This window comes from Culex pipiens, chromosome 3 (assembly GCF_016801865.2).
Source record: "Culex pipiens pallens isolate TS chromosome 3, TS_CPP_V2, whole genome shotgun sequence".
Taxonomy (NCBI): Eukaryota; Metazoa; Arthropoda; class Insecta; order Diptera; family Culicidae; genus Culex; species Culex pipiens.
The window spans coordinates 61,076,244-61,096,693 of NC_068939.1; the positions used below are offsets into that span (position 1 = coordinate 61,076,244).

Consider the following 20,450-nt stretch of genomic DNA (forward strand, 5'->3'; position numbering starts at 1 on the left):
TATTGAAATATTCTAAGCACATTGTTGTGTCTTCGACAAAGTTGTAGGTACACGGAAAAAAATCAATTCTCGAAATCGTGAATTAAATTCACGAATGCGAGAACCACGAAGGAGACGTTTGTTATGGATGACCCAAAGTTAAATTTGAAATCTTCGATAACTTTCACCACTAAAACAGCTTTTTATTAAAAGCGTGACTTATTTTACCTGTAGAAGTTAGAGGTGGGCAAAAAAAGAGCGAACCGCTCAAAGAGCCGGTTCACTGAAAAGAGCGAACCGCTCAAAGAGCCGGTTCACTGAAAAGAGCGAACGAACCGTGGCTCACAAAAAAAGAACCGCGGTTCTTTTTTAAACTCCGCTCTTTTCAAAGAATTGTTTCAATATGGCATGATTTTTGTTATAAATATAATTTATTGAATTTCCAAAAAATGTAGCATTAAATTTGTTTTTGAGAATTGAAAATGCAATCTTTTCAGTGTGCAACTGATTTTGGGATCGATCAAAAATATTTTGATTTTTGGTGAAATTCCGTTGCACAGTAGGGGAAATTCTCGTATATTTGGCAGGTCAAGCACTCGTCCCTAACTCCATCCAATTTGCTGATTTTCACTATTTTAACAACTAATTTCGCAAAACTTTTGATAGAAACTTGCTTGCTTACTTCTTATTGAGCTATTTATCACTCGATTTCAGTTGAAAACGCTTTTAATTAGCTTTATTTGAATGTCAAAGTTCTGACCTGCCAACATTGGTTTTATCCCTTATTCCCGAATCCCACATTCCCGAATCCCATATCCCCGAAAATTATTTCCCCGAAAATTCCACATTCCCGAAAATCATTTCCCCGAAAGTGCCATTTCCCCGAAAATCATTTTCCCGAAATTTCCACATCCCCGAAAATCATTTTCCCGAAAATTCCATATCCCCGAATGTCATTTACCTGAATGACCATTTTACCGAACTATCGTTTTCCCGAGTTTACACATACCCGAATGGATATTTCCCCGAGAGTTCCATTTTCCCGAATGATATTAACTTAGATATAAACTAAATTGTTTTTGGGGATATTTTTACAAAAGTATGACCTTAATATTAAACTTTCCTAGGTGTGTTTGAATATGAAAAAAAAAACAAATAACCGTAGAAGGCCATTCATAAACCACGCGGAAACTTCAAGAAAGCGGGGTTTTGAGATCATCCTCGTTCAATAAAAAAGATTTTTTTTGTATGGGCAATTTTCAGCAAACCACTATTTTCCAAAACGGTATCCACGTGGTAAGGATTGCACAGCAACGATATCTTTAAGCGACGACTCGAAGCGCAGGAATCAGTTTGTTCTAGATTTAGTTTAACTTTTTAGTTAAATCTAAATAGTTGATTATTGAATTACAAAATTCCAATTTTTTAATATTTCATCACCGCCATTTTGGGTTTAAAATTACTAAATCACTTTAAAGTAGTTTAGGGTTATTACCCGAAGTAAACTTTTGACAAGGCCTGTGGATAACCGAGTATGGAATGTATTTTGATTTTCAACTAAATGCAAAAAAAGCGAAATGATCAATGTAGCAAATCGACGCTGTCGTGCTATATTGTCGTTTGTCGCTTTTTGACGTTCCGAGAAAACGCGTGTTAGTGTTTGACCTTGAATAAACGAAAAATAGAGCACGCTATGTAAACAATAACAATCACGTTTTATTTGGTTGACCATTCTGTGCATTGTCCTGAAATTTGTTTGAATTTGGTTGCTGAGGTCCCGAGTTATAATTACGAACGTTCACGGTAGTCGGGCATGTATGTGTTTGACACACGTATTCTGATCTGAAACCTCTTTGGCCTATTGTCGCACTTACAGCAATTTTCAGAGTGTGTCAAGTTAACACGTGACGACATTTTTCGGTTTATATTGAATATCTCAGAATTGAAATCGAATTTTGGGTATGTAGGTCAAAAGATGAGGCATTGTGAGCTACACAAAATGGCGTTCTTAATTCAATTTGGCCCAAAATCGACGTACGACAAGTTAGCTCGACTGCGACGAAATGAGAAAAATAGGCAAATGTATTGAGCGGCACGCAGCTATTTAGATTTGTTCATTAGAAATATGTACTCGGCTCAAGATGTTCTCCTTCTCTACATCATTTGTCATAGTCGGAGTTTTTGTTGGATTCGGTGGAGTCAGTTCTTTTTGAAAGGATTTTTTAGTAACTAAATCTCAGAATCCGGAATTCGAAACATTTAACTCCACAAACCAGGAACATATTCAAAATTTAAGTGAAGCTGGAATAAAACGCTCGTAAAAAAACTCGGAATTTTTTGAACGTTCAATTGTGGACATGATACTTCATTGATCGCCACTTCCCCGAACCCGGTCAGGCGGGTATGCCCGTTGTCCAGAACCGCGCGCGCGGTTCTGGGCAACGGGCATACCCGCCTGACCGGGTTCGGGGAAGTGGCGTTCGGGGATATGCTCATTCGGGAAAATGTCATTCGGGAAAATGTCATTCGGGAAAATGATTTTCGGGGATGTGGAAAATTAGGGGAAGTGGCCATTCAGGAAAATGGTTTTTAAGGGAAGTCGCCATTCGGGAATGTGGCTATTCGGGGAAATGGATTGTTCGGGGAAATGATTTTCGGGTATATGACATTTCGGGAAAGTGTCTTTTCGGAGATGTGGCATTCGGGGAAATGTCTTTTCGGGAATGTGGGTTTCGGGGAAATGTCATAGATTCGCCAACATTAGAAGCACGCTGGAATTAGATGCTGTTCCCCTACCTAGTGCAAAAGTTTTTTTTTTGGGTTTAAAAAAAGTTCATCAATACTTCGATATTTTGAAAACTTATGATTGCAAAAGAACTGGGGATATGTTAAAATGCATTTTAAACTCTTTTTTCATTAAAATGTCTTGCGGTTTGCCCACCTCTAGTAGAAGTCATGACTAAGTTTTTTTTTTCGAAAAACTTCCAAAAAATGATTTGAAAACATTGAAGATTGGACCAATGGCCTTTGAAAGGTTATCAATCAGGTGGTAAAATTAGGTTTTTTCTACATCACCAAAATAGCGTCGTCGAGTGACAATATAAAAAAAAACAAATCAACTTTAACATTTGATGTGGTCGAAAATTAGCGCAAAAAACGAGTACAAAAATGATCAAAACATGGTTATTTGCGCAATTTTTCGTTGTATCAAAAGTCGAACTAAAAAAAGGATTATTTTATTTTAGAAAGTTACGTTTTTAAGAGTATCCAAGCAATACCTACAACTTTGCTGATGACACTAAATCGATCAGGAAACCCGACAGATTAAGACTCATAAAAAAGGTACATATAAATTTAAATGTAATTTAATCAATATGATATAATCCAATTGATTTTTTTTTATTATAACGATGAATTAATCTAAATCTCCTTAAAAATCAAATCAAACTATTCGCTCTACAACATTGCCTTGGCGTTCTCGATTGCGAGATTCCTACTCGAAACTAGGTGTCCGAAAGCTTGATTGTTGAGTTGCAATCCTTTTTTTACACCTTACCTTAGCTTCCATCCACCCCGGGATTCGAACTGACGACCTTTGGATCGTGAGTTCAACTGCCTACCAGCGACTTCACCGAGGCAGGACCCAGGGAGACGACTCCTGCACCTGGACTGAGCTTACGACCTAACCTCTAAGTTAGACCGGGGCCAACATTTACTTCCCCGTCCGACGGAAGGCGTGGTCAGACAAATCTCGTCTTGAAAAATGCCACCGGGACCTTCTGGAATCGAACCCAGCCCGACTGGGTGAGAGGCAACCACGCTTACCCCTGCACCATGAGTCACGGCTAATCCCCTTAATAAAACAATAATTTTCGATTTGCAACAGACTTATACACTTTATTTCACACATTGTATGTCCTCAGGAATTCCATGTTCGAGCATTAGTCTCACATTGTACAGTATATTTGTTTATTATCGTAATTGACACTGGTCAAACATTTCACTACATTTTTACATTTCAATTGAACTACACTCAGTTAAGTATATATAGTAAAGATTCATCTACGCTTAGCCATCCATTATTGTCTTGCTTTATTCCTTCTCAGTGATTGAATTTGTCAGATCTGCTTAACTAAATTTAAAATTAACTTATGGTAAAATAATGCTTATCGAATGATTTTTCTCAAGCCATTTTTTATGCACGAAAGCACGTCTATCTAAACGTATAACTAAAATGTTTATAATACTTTTCATTTGCGCATGATAAGTTTATGATCGATGAATCAGCTAAAATAAGTAAAGCTAATGATATTCGAGCAAATTATTTCAAGATGTCCGTCGGATGTTTCTGGCTCAACTCACTCCCTCCCGATGACCCACTCTTGACACTGTCCTGGTCCGAATTATATCCCGTTTCGTTGCCCAACTTTTTGGCCAGCTCAACCTTGTCGTTCCACTCCTTCAAAAAGTCCACCACTTCCACGTGTCCAAATGTCTCAGCCTCATCGATGGGTCGATTTCCCCACCGATCCTTGGCGTCATGAGGTACTCCGCAATGTTCCAGAAGGAACTTGACGCACTCGAGGTGTCCCTCGGAACAGGCCAGATGGAGGGCCGTTCGACCATCGTAATCCGACAGCGTAATGTCCATTCCGGACAGCTTGTGTCTCCGCAGGGCGGTCACGTCTCCGCTGGCGGCTGAAAATAGGAGGTTCACCACGGAAAGACCCTTGGTTTCGTACCGATGACGGCGCGGATCCTTCTTGTTGGAGCCGTGCTTGAGGTTGTCGTACAGGTGAAAGTTGAAGATGTTGACGAGTTCCTCGCAGAACTGCACTCCCCGGCAGCTGTTGCCGAGCGGGTCCAGCGGAGGTGACCACATGAAGATGCCCATTACGTTGGGGATAACGAGCATCACACCGCCGCACACTCCGGATTTGGCCGGAAGTCCCACTTTGAACGCAAATTCACCGGAAAAGTCGTACATGCCGCAGGAGTGCATCAGCGACAGGACATCGCGGACATTTTCCGACTGAAGGACCTTCTCCTCAGTCAGCGGACAGATGCCACCGTTGGCCAGCGTGGAGGCCATAATTGCCAGCGTTTCGCAGGTAGCTTCCATCGAGCAGCACTGAAAGTAAAAGTCCATGCACTCACGCAGGTTGGCCTTCTCCGGGTAGCATTTGTGCTCGCGCATGTAAAACCCAAGCGCGTAGTTCCGATCAGCGGCTTCGCGTTCCGACAAGAATACCGCATTGTTGAAGCCCAACGGTTCATTTCCCGCCATTCTGCTGAACCAATTCTGGGTGTAGTCGAACTTCTCCGCCAACGTCATCTCCGGGTGGACCAACGTCTTCAGCAGCGAACAGGTCAGAATTGAGCCGGCGTTGATCATCGGATTGTGCGGCTTCTTCGTATGATCCAGAACCAACTCGTTAAAGTTCCGCCCACTGGGCTCCTGGCCAACGTACTGATGCACCAACTTTGGTCCCAACTTCTCCAAAGCGATCGCGTACGTCAACGGTTTGCTGCAACTCTGCAGCGTAAAGGGCACGTTCGAGTCCCCAATCGAGAACCGCTGGCCATCGATCGTACACACGCTCACTCCCCAATAGTCCGGATTGACACGCGCCAACTGCGGAATGTAACTCGCCACCTTGCCGTCGGTATTACTCTTGCACTTCCAGTACACCTCCTCGATGTCCTTCGTAAAGCCCTGAAAGTCCGGAATCACAAACTGGTGCCGGAAGGCCCGGGCAATCAGCACGATGTTGGGCGCGATGACCGCCTTGAACGTTTCCGCGTTAAGATTCTGCGACAGCGGAGAACCGCCGTCGTAATTGTTCAGCTTGTGGACCTTCTTCAGGTTGTCCATCATCTCGCCGATGCGGGGGTCGTTCCGGCGGATGCCGATCGTGCGAAGGGCCTGAAAAAGAAGGACACTTTTAGATTTGTTTTGAGAAAATCAGGACAATGGAGACGCATGAGTTAACTACCATGCTGCTCCATTAAATAGAAACTAAATCTCTACAGTCTAAATTGAGATTGCAAAACTAACTCTGATGAACTGTTTGGTATTATTTAACTTACCGCCAGAAATTTTCCAATGTTGAGGAGTCCTGTTTCTTCATTTTTGAACATATCGAATAAGAGATCTTCCGCATGTTTCTTGTCCGTGTCGCGTTGTCTGAAAAGAGTTACAATATACATAAAATATTTTTTTTTTGTAACAGAATCGAAATTATATCAACAAAATGAATAACTACAGAAACTTAAAAATAAACCGATCTAATTGTGCTTCAAGGTGTGCAAAATACTATATACTCACATTAACACCATTGAATAGTGTCTCCTACTTTGGAAGCTTTGCGTAAAAATGTAGAGTGAATTGGGTTCTAATGTTAGTAAAGCATGTTGCAACAGATCAATTACTTGTTTAGTTTATTTGCATGAGCTTTTATTTACTATTAAACAATGGTGAAATTAATATATTTATTGAATAACTTCAAAAACCTCGCATAACTAAAAATAATGTTACTATTTTTCTGGTGACTATGTAAAAAGTCCTGTACCTTTTTAAATGACCATTTCAAATAAATGCAATACAAAAATATTGAAAAAGGGACTACAATTTAGAGTGCTTCAGCAATATCTCATCGGTTCAAGACGTACCCATGGCAGGCCGGATTTTTTAATTCATAATTTTCAGTGACGAAAATTAACAAAAAAAAAATAACATTAATATGCTGAAAGAACTATTGAGACAACATTTGTACCATTTTTTTTTTATAAAACTTAATTAATTTTTATTACTAACATTAGAAGATACGCAGTAAAATCTGTGTTGATAACAATCAATTCAAACTTTTAAAATTGTGTAAAGACACCACTTCTGGTATTGAATTTAATTTTAGTTTTTTTGAGAAATATTAATTTCGTGCTTTTTCTTAAACAGAAATAAATTTCAATTTATTGCATTTTCTCATCCTATTATTTTTATTTTTTCAAGTAATTACAGTGGATCTTCAGGATTTTTTCAAGTAATTACAGTGGATCTTCAGGATCAAAATGTCAGATTTCAAATAATTCAGTTTTTTCATAGATGTCGGTTTTTCCATCAAATGGCTAATGAGCAATTCTCTGAGATTTCGGTCAATCGATTTTTTTTGTATTTTTCAATCCCGTTGAATCTTTTTTGGTGCCTTTGGTATGCCTAAAGAAGCCATTTTGCATCATTAGTTTGTCCATGATTAAGGCTACCAATTCTTGCTGAACAAAAAAAAACTAGATTTTTTTATCCAAATGTTCAAATGTTTTCATAAGTTTTAGAAAGCCTTAGAAAATGGATAAATATATTTCGTAAGGAATTTCTAAAAGAACAATTCTAGAGTTTTTTTTAAAAGGTCCTATCAACATATGAAAGACAATAGTTCAAAAACTCTAGAATTATTGATAATCAAGTTTGAATTGAGGAAACCCCGGAAAACTCTCTCTTTTTAAATCAAACTTGCAGAAAAATAAAAATTTAAAAATTTTAATTATTTGTTTTAAAACTTGTTTAACATACAATATATTTTAATATCTTGACACTAACGTATTTCCTCTACTACTTGCAGACTTCAACAGTGCTCTGTTCTCGACTGACTTTTTGCCTTCCTCACCTTACTGAGGAAAGGCTATAAAATCACTCGAAAAATGAACTTATTAATTTGACCTCGTAGACCCACCTTCACGTATACATATCGACTTAGAATCATGTTCTGAGCAAATGTCAGTGTGGATGTGTGTAGGTGGGTGGACAAAAAAAAAAGTCACTCGATTATCTCCGGACTAGAGCGTCCAATTTCCCGGGGTTACAAATTTACCGGGAAATTTATATTTATTGAAAATTGTTCTGATCTTGGTTCTGCTGCAACTAAGTTGTTTAGAACAGCGACTAAAAGGCTAAAACAAGTGTGAAGTTCAATTAACAGCTTAACTGCATGTAAAAAATCATAAAATTGAAAGAAAATGTTATTTTTTCTTATTTTATAAGCTCCAATAGTACAATAATTCAAAAAAACATGTAATTTTTTTATTAACAAGGTAATTAGACAGTGAGTAGTGGAATAGCATCTAATTCCGTCGTACCTCTTATGTTGGCAGGTCAGCACTTTGACGTTCAATTACAACTCATTGAAGGCGATTTCAACTGAAATAGAGTGATAAATAGCTCAATAAGAAGTGATCAAGCAAGTTACTTTTAAAAGCTTTGCAAAATTAGTTGTTTGAATAGAAAAAAAAATGCAAATTGGATGAAGTTAGGAGCGAGTGCTTAACCTGCAAAACCCACGAGAATTTCCCCTAAAATGAATCCATACTCCACAATTATACGAATTATTTTCTTGCTTCTGTGACCAGTAAAAGAGATCAAAAATCAAACTTCTCTTGTTTGTTTTACTTCAAACAACTCAATGTTTTCAAACAATTGGAATTTACATCATGTCACAATCAGTCCTACATGTTTTGATATTTAACCTTCTAACACCCATTGTTACACCACACCAGTGCTCCATTTTTCTTTTACTACATATTGTAATTTCTTTTATACCAGGTATTTAACGAATTGAAATAATTCTTCTTGCACAAAACTATTTTAAAAATGTTAAAATACCAATTTGATTTTCAACTCATAAGATCATGGTAAACAAAAACGTAGAAATTCTCAAATTAATATATTTTTTATGAAATAACTCCCAATATTCTTGAAAAAGCTTACATAATTTTCCCGTAGCTTCAAAAATTAATATTATCTGATATCAAAGTGTCTGATAATGAGCTATAAATTAAATTTAATTGAACAAAATCATATTCATTTTTTTTTCTATGAACATCTAAAAAAATGGTTCCAAAAAGTATAGAAAATGTGTACTTTTGCTTAAATGTATTTTATCGGGAAATCCTGGGAATTCCCGGGAAATTTTTTCCCGGGACGGGAAATTGGACGCTCTACTCCGGACTGGATGATCGTACTTTGACCGTATTTGTCTCATTCGATCCGTCTTGAAGTCCCATAGGTCTCTTTTTAAAACCAGCAAGTTTAGTTAAGTACTTCAAAAGTTATGCTTAAAAACGATTTTGGCGTATGTCCGGAAGATTGTAAAAAGGGTGGTTTTTGCCAAGAAACCTATCATGTTATACATTTTCAAAAAGGTATTAAAAAGGCTTTTCCAATGATCCCAAAACTTTGAAGATCTGACAAACCTATCAAAAGTTATTAGCACTTAAGTGTTATTTATACACTCTCTGGAGGCCGGATTTCAGATATTGTGATAGAAATCTGGAGTTTTTTTTTTTTTTTGAAAAGGTCCAATAAACCAAATTTTCAATTTTTGCTTCTTGGGTGTTTTTAGAACCGCCTTGAGTCAGGGGTATTCAAAAACACCCAAAAAGCAAAAAAATAAAATTTGGTTTATAGGACCTTTTCAAAAAAAAACTCAAGAAATGTTGTCTGAATCTTCCATGCGAACTATCGTTGGATAGGTATTTTATCAGACCTTGCCGATGAGCTGGAAATATTGAAGGTCTGCGAATCCTATCAAAAGAAATGAGTAATAAAGTTGATTTGTTAAACTTGTTAAGGGGGAATGTTGCTATATTTACTGAATGTATTGACTTTATGAATGTAAGGAAGGCACCAACCACCTGATAAGTAGGGTAGGGTAGTCATCAATGAGACACTTTTGGTTTTCTACTTTTAAAGATTTTCTCATTTTTTCATCAGCATATTTGAATGACCTTTTTGTTGCATTTTCTTTCTTTTAGTGTGTACTAACATTGACCAAAATATGAGATTGATCCGACATCTACAGCCAGAGTTATTCAACTGTCTCATTGTAGACGCACTTGGCAGGAACAATGAGACAGCTGGGGAACAATGAGACACACAACGAAAATCAAGATTTTTCTAGTAAAACATCATGTTTTTGTATTGTTCCATTGCAGGTGACTTGCCTTGAACATTTTAGAGCAATTTTGCCAACATGAAACTTTAATTAACAAAAGTTATACTAAAAAGTATTTAAATTTTGTAAAATCCGTATTTTTATACCAAATAACTTTGTATTTTTGGTTAAATGAAGTTAAAACTCTATAAATATGCCAAAAATCACTTACAATTCATGTTTTGAAAGATTTCCATAGATTTTGAAAAGTTTGATGAAGAAAAATCAAAGTATCTCATTGTTACCCATGAGCTGAAATGAGTGGGGAACAATGAGACAGTCCTGGATTCTGGGTATATTCTAAATTTTGGCCAAACGTAAAGAAAGGACATTGTAGCCCAACTCAATCCCTATGGCACGTCGGAAGAAATTTGAAGAAATATTAGTTTTGGTGTTAATGGCAGCCTACGAGCGAAAAAATAATTGTTGCCCATAATTTACTTTTACACCCCAGAATCAAACATTTATGAATAACTTTTCAAGGGAGCGTCCATAACCAAAGCCACTATAATGGCAGACGTGTATCCAATAGACACACCTTTCCCCCAAATATGAGCCTGATTGGTTGAAACTACGACTTGTGAGAGCCATTTTATCATTGTTCCCCGTGTCTCATTGATGACTACTCTACCCTAACGTTTTTTTATCTTCTCGCTTCAACATCATTGAATGACACAAAGTTCTGTTTGTCAGTTGGTTAGTACACATTTCTTCGATCGTTTATCTTGTTTTTTTTTTCTTTTTTTACTCTGTAATATTAACATATTGCTCATAACTGCAATTTGTTTTAATTTATCATCGATTTAGAATTCGATTTTGTATTCACACCATCTCCTGTGTAACCGAAAACGTGCATAATATTTGAATTTTAATTCACAAAAACACACGATTGTATCCATGTGGAAAACGTGTCATCTGTTATCTTGGGTTATACATTTTAACTTAAGATAAGTAGCATCACGTATCTCGCCTGACTTCATCCTTAGAAACACAACATTTTAATTAACCAATCTCCACTTTTTTGTTGTTCACCAAATTCACACATTTCAATATCAATGAAAGCTTCTGGGAAACAACAATCACTTAGCATGTTATAATCAACCACACATCACACACCTTATGAAATTGGCCAGCAACTTTACGAAAGCTTCCCGCTGTTTCAGCGGAATGGCGGCGCCCTTTCCGCTTAAAATTTCCTCTTCGCGGTCGGAATTTTCCACGTCGGTTAACTTATCCATGTTTGCACGCGAAAAAACGAAATAATTCCCGGGGAGAATGCTAGCTTCTTGCCAAACCTTGCCCAACTGGTCCGGCCCGGCCAGCGTGGACATCCTTTTATACACTTCGATCGATTTGATCTGCAATTATCAAGTTTGGCCCGGGCATCTGGATAGACGATGGCACGAAAAAGAGGAGCGTCGCCAAGCGCCTCGATAGGCGTCGATGATGGCGGTTAATTTGCAAATTTATCATGTGATAATTCGTAACGCTATCCTTGGGCTGGTGATAGACAGTGTGTGTGTGTGTGTGTGTGTAATATCGGAATAAATTCTACGGTAAATATTTTGAATCTCGCGCAAAATGTTAATTTTCATGGTCTCTTTTCAGGTATGAATTGAGTCTAGTTCATGTTCTAAATTTTGCTTGAATTTGTATTGGAAATTTCCAGTGATTAAAAATTCTTAAATTAAGATCAAATTAACCAAAGCAAAAAAATAAAAAAAAATCTTGAAGAAAGTGTCTTTCAGAAGCTTTCTACTATTTCGCTATAATTTCAGCCCAGCAACCATTGCTTGCCACGCCTACCACGACGCGATGGTAAAATTTCCATAACTATCGCAAGTTCACGGTTAGAGATTAGATTAAAAGTGCCTGTCAACGATGATGCGTGAGTGGGCAACCGTGCCAGGTAATCGTGTTGATTATCCAAAGGAGCGATTTTTTTTTCGCACATGACACTGGGCACAGAAGTTGCGACATATGATACCGCGGGGTGACGTAGTGCCATAAGTACACACACTCTGGGTATTTATCGCGAAATTCGTACACGGCAGCAGCACACATGACAGCTCCAAAAATTTATGACGCAGAAAAAACGGTGAAATTTACCGAGTTGTTTAGAGAGAACTTTGTGAAATCTGACGACATTTCTTGAATCATGCGATGTTGGAAAAAAACTAATACTAATATAGGAATTCTTTATTTTTCAAATATATTTAGCATTGAGTTCAGTAAATTAGAGGAATAAGCCTAGTCTATTCTTATTCTTAACAAGTTACTAGTTCTTTATGTGTTCATTTGACCATATTAATTCACCATTTTTTTTTTTCATTTTTTCCTTATATTGTATAAAAACACTTAATGGACGAATATTGTATAAAAACATGTAATGGACGAATTATAAAATATTAACATTTAGTTTTTTTAACTGCTTTACTGCGAATTTTAGTATCGACATGACGATAAAATGAATTACTTACTTAGAAAGCAAAAACTCTTGATTGCCATAATCCTTGTAGAACGCCGCTCGCTTGTTGTAGAAATTTGGTAGAACAGGTACACCAATCTAAAAGAAAAACATTTCTTTTATGAATATTCAGAAAATTGTTACACATTTCAAAAAAACACATTGACTGACTGTCAAGTGGAAGTTAAAAAAAAGAAATTGCTCGGTTTGTTGTAGAGTATTTGAGAGTGGAAAAAGTAATTATGGAAAAACGTCACCTGGCCCACAAGTTAAAGTTTTTAGCAGATCATTGTTTTTCAAAATCAAATCCTTTCTTCTATTAGAAAGTTAAAATGAAAATCATAAGAGCAATCATTACGCCTCTAGACGGGCTTCGATCTAAAAATTTGCCTAAAATAGTGATTTATGCAACAAATTGAAAAAAGAGGATTTTTTCAGCACGAGTCGTACATTTATCCAACGAGGTTCACCGAGTTCGATAAATAGGATGAGTGATGAAAAAGTCAAGTTTTGCATCGAGTTCCCTACAACGTTTTTTGCAATTCCGAAAAACACACACTGAACAGAGTTATAGGTCAAATGTCCATGCATTGAGTCAATGAATCGTTTAAATCAAAAAAATGTTGAAAAGTATAACTTTAAAATGAGCAACTTTTCAGCATTCATTTCAGTGCTGAAAAGTAGAACTTTTCTGCATTTTTTTTGAAAAAGGTTACCATTTAATTCTGATATTTTCGGTACAGAAAAGTTGGCTGTTTCGTCGTTCAAGAATGACAGGAAAAGTGATTAGTTTTACGACGGAATTGCAAAAATAATGTTTCAATCGATTTTCGAACGTCAAAAAGCATTGCAAAGATGAAATTCAAAAATTTAAGAAAATATTAGGGTTGGAAGATTGACTTGTTTTATGTGACTTTGCCACTGTTTTAGAAATTGTAATTTTTCAGGGGTTAACTTTGACTGCGTTTTTACGGTTTTACTAGCTTATGTAACGAAACTATTGGCACTACGCCCCCCGGGGCATGGCCTTCCTCTAACGTGGGATTTCTGCTCCAGCGCCACTGACGAGACAGGAGAAACCGGGACCGACGTTTTACTTCACCATCCGATAGAAGCTCAGTGGATAAGGCGGGAATCGAACCCGCGTCTCATAGCATCATCGGGATCGGCAGCCGAAGCCGCTACCCCTGCGCCACGAGACCCGCTTATGTATTTTATGCATAAATTAAACGTTTTATAAGTATCTTTAGTTTCGCTCAAATAGATTGTAATGAAGGCTTCTGTTTGTTTTTTTTTTGTTAAGGCTGGTACAAATATTTTTAAAAGTTTTTGTCACCCCCCCCCCCCCCCCCCCCTTCAAAATTGGCCCGAAAAATCAGGGGGCAAAAAAAATATTTTTACAATAAACTTCAAAATTTCAATGAAAATTCAAGTGCAACCAGCTGAAATCAAATTAAAATACATTCTCCTGCGTTTAAAATTATATTTAGCATGTTTGGGTTTATTAAAAAAATCTTATGATTTTTGGAAAATTTTCGATGCAAAATCTTTTTTTTCGATACAATTTTTGTTTTTGTCAGATCTTAGATTTTTTGAAAACTAATGATTGCAAAACAACTGAACTAGTGTAAAATGCATTTTAAAACACTTTTTTCATTGAAATGTGAAGACTATGGCTTGTTATTTAAATTTTTATTTTTTGCCCCCCCCCCCCCTTGACCTCGGCCAGGGCCGAGGGACAAAAACTTTTTTAAATATTTGCATCGGCCTAAATTAATATTTTAATTTTGTTACAACCAAAAAAATGTTGGTGAAGGTGTTTTCAACATTCTCAGTTGAAACATACGATTTTTATTGTTAATTTCAAATGCATTTTCAACAGTTAACAAAAATTATAACATTTTGTTTTTACCTTACATCATATTTATTCAATAAAATCCAATAACACCCTTAACAATCTGACACCTGCAAAAAAAAGTTTGTATCAGCTAAATCAGAACAGATACGTAATATATGTACACAAACATTACGAAAATTCTATTAATTCTTGTTAACATATATTTTAAAGCGGTTTAATTATTATACTTTCTGAATTAATCCCACATATTCAAAAACTCGCCTAAAACTTAATTTTTAAAATGTTCAGCGATTTGCAACCTTTTATAAAGTTGCTTCTTGTCTTATTTTGAAAATTTTCATGAGTAAATTACACATAAAACACATCATTTGATTAGTTTCCTTAACTGTTTTTAAAAAGTTTCCAATGAATGATAAAGGATTTTATGTAATTTTTTTTTTAACTTAAAATAAAGATATCTCAGAAATTTCTCGATAGAACATTTCGCTCTTAGAAGCATTGGAAAGCTGAGAAAAATTTCATATAAGACACAGTTAACAGTAGCGATGACTATTTTTTCCTGAAAAGGTTGTTCTAGAAGACACGACAACTCCCAAGCCCTTATTTTTTTTATTCATAACTTATTTTTATTAGGTCCTTTTAGGTGCTGTGACCAGGTTGGGACCGAGGATCGTTAAATAACTTATATATAACAAAAAAACAACTCCTTAAACTCCATACTTGGAGATCATGTAACTGACCAGGGTTACTTGGTCCAAGCGGGTCTTACAGGTCTTGAACCTGCAGATGTACTCGGAGAAAATGCCCCACAGCTCAGCCGAACTGTAGAGCACCTCCTCGGCTTCCTCCTTCGTGGCTCTACCGTCTCGGGAGCCACTGCTTCCTTGGCTTCTTCCTGCGGGGCGAGGGCGATCCTTCGATTTTCCGTCCGGAACTGCGCCCGGCAGCGGAGGGAACTCAGCCGGCGTAAACGCCGGAACTGCTGGACTCTGCTTCTCCGCCTTCCTTGCCGGCGGTTTCGGTTTCGACGCCTGCTGGCGCCTCCGGATGAAGTCCGCACGCTTGGGGCAGCTGCGGTCCGTGGCTTCGTGGGCTCCAGAGCAGTTGGCACACCGCTTCGGCTCTGCTTCTTGGACTTTGCACTCGCCCGTCTTGTGTGGACCCCCACAGTTGTTGCACCTCCCCCACTGGGTCACGTTCGGCCGCTTTTTACGGTAGGCCTCCCACCGGATGATAGTGCTTGTCACAACTTTCACTGCAGAGAGCTTCTTAAGATTGGTGTATCCCTTGGGGAAGACCACAATGTACGGAATTTCGTCCACGGTGGACTTTACCTTCCGCTTGATGACATGCACCTCCAGCGCGTCCAGCTTAAGATCCCTCTTCAGCAGGTACTTGACCTCGTCTGGTTTCAGTTCATCAGTTAAACCACGAAGAACTACCCGATGATTTCGTTCGCTCTGCCGTTCGTGGGTGTAAAATTCCACTTTCTTCTTCTTGAAGAGCTCTTGCAACTTGTCAAAATCTTTGACAGAGAAGCAGGTCACCTTGGTTCCAAATCGGGTTAGTTTGTAAATAGGATCGAAACCAAATTTACAACTTTCCACTTTTGCCACGAGCTTGTAAAAATCCGTGGTGCTCTTCACCACCAAAGGTGGTTGCTTTTGTTTACTTGCCGACTGGCCGGGTGGTGAATCCGCTGGGGCGTCTCCTCCTCCTGCTGGGCTGGCATTGTTGTTGTTTTCGTTTTCCGCTAGTGGGCTGAACTTGTTGTTATTGAGCACATTCTGCTCCACTTTTCCTTCTCCGACGACAGTTCCGGTGATCTCAGGGGTCTTCTTCCGCTTCCAATTTCCGGGGATGAGTTGGAAATCATCCGTCTCGGAGGTCTCTTCCACCTCCATCCGTCAAACAACTCGAGGCACGATGCCTTTAGCGCGCATGTCACACACGTCTACTCTCTCGGAGCTGTTAGAGTCAAGTGAACTCCCAAGCCCTTAAAAAGTTAGAACGGCGATCAAAAATATCGTTCCAACTTTTTTTCGCGTGTAAAAAAATCGCCAATAATTCTGCGAAGACAAATATTTAAAAAAAAGTGCATTGGCCCAATGGCATCGTTCTATGGTAGAAGATGTGAAAAACAAGCAAAACATTCTAGGCGAAAAGTATCACTGCTGGTACCAAAAATTGCAAAATATCAATGAAAATATGGAAATGTTTTTTTTTTTACTATTCGTATGTTGTCCCAAAATTAAAACAATAGTAAAAAGATTAAAAAGCTTTTATTTGATTAAAAATACATAAATAACCATTATGCCAGGGTTGCTCAAAGTTTTTGGATGATGGGCCAAATTTGAAGCTCAAAGGAGCTTGCGGGCCAAATATATAATGTTGGTTATTTAAAAATTAAATTACCATTTTTTAAATCAAGATTTATAATAAATCCCTAGAAGTTTTATTTTTTAATTTCAGTTTTTTTTTTTATTTGCACTTTTCTTAAACAATAGAAAACGGACAATGACAGTTTTCCATCAGTTTTGTTGATTTTATTGTTTTTTTTGAAAAAAAATGTTTTTAGTTCAATGTACTTGTTCATTGAAATTTCAAAGTTTTTTTTTTCTATATTTTGAAAATGGTGACATTAAACCTGAACAATTTATGAAACGAGTAACTTCATTTTAGTTAAAGTGTTACTAATGAAAATCGTTGCAAAATTTTTTAGCAATTAGACCGATGCAAATATTCAAAAAAGTTTTCGTCTTTTGACTCTGGCCATGGTCGAGACAAAAAAAAAACGAAATATAAAAATTGAAATTACAAGCATGAATATTCAACATTTCAATGAAAATCGAGTTTTACAACCGTACACCCAGAACTGGGCATCGGCATACGAGAGGATAAAGAGCACGATTCGGTAGTAAAATGGTACTGTGTGCGGACGGAGAGGATAAATCCCGAAATTACCGAGAATGCTTTACTCATGGTTCATTTTCCAAAAAAGTTCATCTATCAAAAAAAAAAAGTCCGGTACCGAGACTCGAACCCAAGACCTTCGGCATATTGAACAGTGCCTTTGCCGTATGGGCCACCATGGTTCGGTGACTAAGTGGCGGTCGTTTGTCCATATAAACCACTCATAGGATGAACTGTTCCAATGAACGAATGAACACGCGAGAGGATTATACTCTCACAATATAACACTTTCCTCACGTTTCTTTTCGTGAGGACTATCCCCTCGTTCTTTAACTTTGGGTGTACAGATGATTTACAACCAAAAGTCTATCAGATTCGCTATCCAACTGTCATGAGTTTGAATCCCGAGGTAATACGTTTTTAAGTACAATGAAATTTTGGGGGTCAGTTTATAAAAAGATCATACACCCAAAGTTAAAGAACGAAGGGATAGTCCTCACGAAAAGAAACGTGAGGAAAGTGTTATATTGTGAGAGTATAATCCTCTCGTGTGTTCATTCGTTCATTGGAACAGTTCATCCTATGAGTGGTTTATATGGACAAACGACCGCCACTTAGTCACCGAACCATGGTGGCCCATACGGCAAAGGCACTGTTCAATATGCCGAAGGTCTTGGGTTCGAGTCTCGGTACCGGACTTTTTTTTTTTTGATAGATGAACTTTTTTGGAAAATGAACCATGAGTAAAGCACTCTCGGTAATTTCGGGATTTATCCTCTCCGTCCGCACACAGTACCATTTTACTACCGAATCGTGCTCTTTATCCTCTCGTATGCCGATGCCCAGTTCTGGGTGTACTGTCTTTTAAATATTTTTTTATTTCATTATTACAGTTTTCTACCTTAGTAAAATTTAAACGTTTCATAAACATGTCCAAAAATGTTTGATGAAATTTTTGACTATATTAATTGTATCAAAAACGTGAATGATTTTTGAACAATATATTTGTGTCGTAAAATGGGGATAAAAAAATTGATGAATAATTTTTTTTACAAAAAAAAAAGTTTGAAATAAACCTTCATTTGGAAAAAGTACTAAATTATTTTACGAATAGTCAACGGACCATTTTACATGATCATTCAAAATGGGTCCGCGGGCCACAAAAAATCACGTTGCGGGCCACGTTTGGCCCGCGGGCCATACTTTGGTCACCCCTGCATTATGCAATGTATTTGATTTTTTCACAGTCGATTTTACAAGTTTTATTAATGAAAATTTGAGTTTTTGCAAGTCACCCCTGATTTTTTGGAGAAATTTTAGTTGTAAAACTTGCAATGACCATAGTAACAAACTACTTAAATTGAAACAAGAAAACATAAAAACAGATGTTTAGTTTTGAAATGTTGCTTCGAAACGACCTCCTGAACAAGGAAAAAATAAAAATTCTCGCATTAAATTTAACCCTCTATTTCATAATATTTACCACATAGGAGTCATGGAGATTCCGCCTCCGATCGTCGTGGAGATTCCGTTTCACCGCCGATGCCATCCCGGCAGTGGTGATGCGTGTGATTTTCGCAAGATTGCCGCTCCCCTCCAGCAGCGGTGCATTGTTTGATCCATTTTGCCTGGTTACAACAGTCACGGTTGCCCCGCCGCTAGTGTACACATTCTGCAACCCACGCGCCAACAACAGTTGTATCGATGAACTGCTCCTTAGGTGATGCATCGTTCGACTCTTTCTCTTCACGCACAATTCACGCAACTAATCGATGCTGAAATCAGCTGAGATGATGATGGTTCTAACTAGGTGCTCGTTGGATGGAAGTAAAAATCGATATTCTTCACGCAAGTCAGCTTCTTTCGTAACTTTTTGGTGGAAATCTCTGCTGACTCGTATTGACTTCAATTCACTTAGAATCACAACGTTCAAGTAGTAGGAGGGTGCTAATTGGATGGTAGATAAAATCTAAGTGAAATGTGATAAAAGTGACTTCACTACACAGACAACGTTGCTTCGTGTCTCGCTAAGGACACTCCAATATCAGTCAAGGGTGTGCAAGAATGGTGCTCGGCAGGACGTCAAACACCCACTATCCACTTCTTGCACTGTGTGTCCTTTTTCGTGTGTTCACTCGATTTATCAGGGTTAGTGAACCTGTTTTGGTAATTGTTACATTAATTTTGAAGAAACCATTCTCTTCTGTTTAAAATCAACGTTTTTTTTAAATATTAATAAAATGAAGCACCATGCGTCTCCATTCCTTCAACTCAATTATTATCAATGGAGACGCGTGATAACCCAACTTTCTGAAATACTTGAAATACACTCAATCTAAATTTTGTAAATAAACTGAATAAGCAACTAGCACCAAACTAGGTCCACTAACCCTATGTTTTCCAACAAGAGAGAAAGATTTTCCAGAATGAGAGGACACCTGCGCGCGCGTGCTGTTCGTTCACTCGATTGTTTCAAACTGAGATTCGAAAAAGTTGACTCTTGTTGACTGGAATTTTTTGCGCGCCCAAAATCACCTCCCCGCCCCTCTCACACATCCCCTCTCCATGATTGAGATAAGACAAGCAAAAATTTGGCTTTATCCTCTCTAAACGGAAGCAGCATGTGCGGTGTGACGAAAAAAAAGTGTTGACTCATTTGGCTCACTCGTATCATCATGGATGATAAATGCTAACCTACCTGTGCATGGAGGCGCTAATTGGGAGGAATTCGCGGTTTCACGGTAAACACCACGTTGGACAGAATGAACTCTGTGAGAGAAAGAGAATTTCATTTGAACCGTAACAAAATTGGTCTCTCTTTGGGAACGGTGTATTTTGCTGGTGAATTTTGAACCACCGTGCGTCTCCGTTGACGATATGTTCTGAAAATGTGACAGACAACTGAATTTTATGTTTGAGTCCTTTTTATTTCTAAAACATTTGAAGCAGTGAAAAATATTGAGAAAAACAACATGAATTTGCAACGGAGACCTACTGATGACTCATTGGCACTTTGACATTCGGTAACAGCTTCCGAGAATCGTTTTCAATCGAAATAAAGTGATAAAAAACCCAGTGAGAGGTGAACAAGCATGTTTCTATCAAAAACTTTGTGAAATATTTTTTTTTAATTCGTAGTGCTGTATTTCAATTATTATATTTCATATTTCATATAAAAATATGAAATATAATGAGCAATTCCAGCCCAAAACAAGTTTTTTTTAGGTACATTTTTCTCGACCCTCTCCGA

The 20,450-nt window shown here is 37.7% G+C and overlaps 1 protein-coding gene across 3 annotated transcripts; it reads right to left on the reverse strand.

Annotated features, from left to right (window-relative positions):
• Positions 1 to 3,848: 3,848 nt before the first annotated feature.
• LOC120414463 (glutaminase liver isoform, mitochondrial) lies at positions 3,849 to 19,306 on the reverse strand. Of its 3 annotated transcripts, XM_039575652.2 has the most exons (5): positions 18,684 to 19,306; positions 12,443 to 12,528; positions 6,308 to 6,343; positions 6,070 to 6,166; positions 3,849 to 5,905 (listed from the first exon to the last, which is right to left on the reverse strand). In XM_039575652.2, exons 1-5 carry the CDS (start codon positions 18,927 to 18,929, stop codon positions 4,301 to 4,303), a joined length of 2,070 nt encoding a protein of 689 aa, XP_039431586.1. In that variant the 5' UTR covers positions 18,930 to 19,306; the 3' UTR covers positions 3,849 to 4,300. The 3 variants fall into 3 exon arrangements, with proteins under 3 accessions (XP_039431586.1, XP_039431587.1, XP_039431588.1); XM_039575653.2 differs by lacking the exon at positions 6,308 to 6,343 and having other exon boundaries at positions 18,684 to 19,305; XM_039575654.1 differs by lacking the exons at positions 6,308 to 6,343; positions 12,443 to 12,528; positions 18,684 to 19,306 and adding an exon at positions 11,079 to 11,308.
• Between the last annotated feature and the right edge of the window lie 1,144 nt (positions 19,307 to 20,450).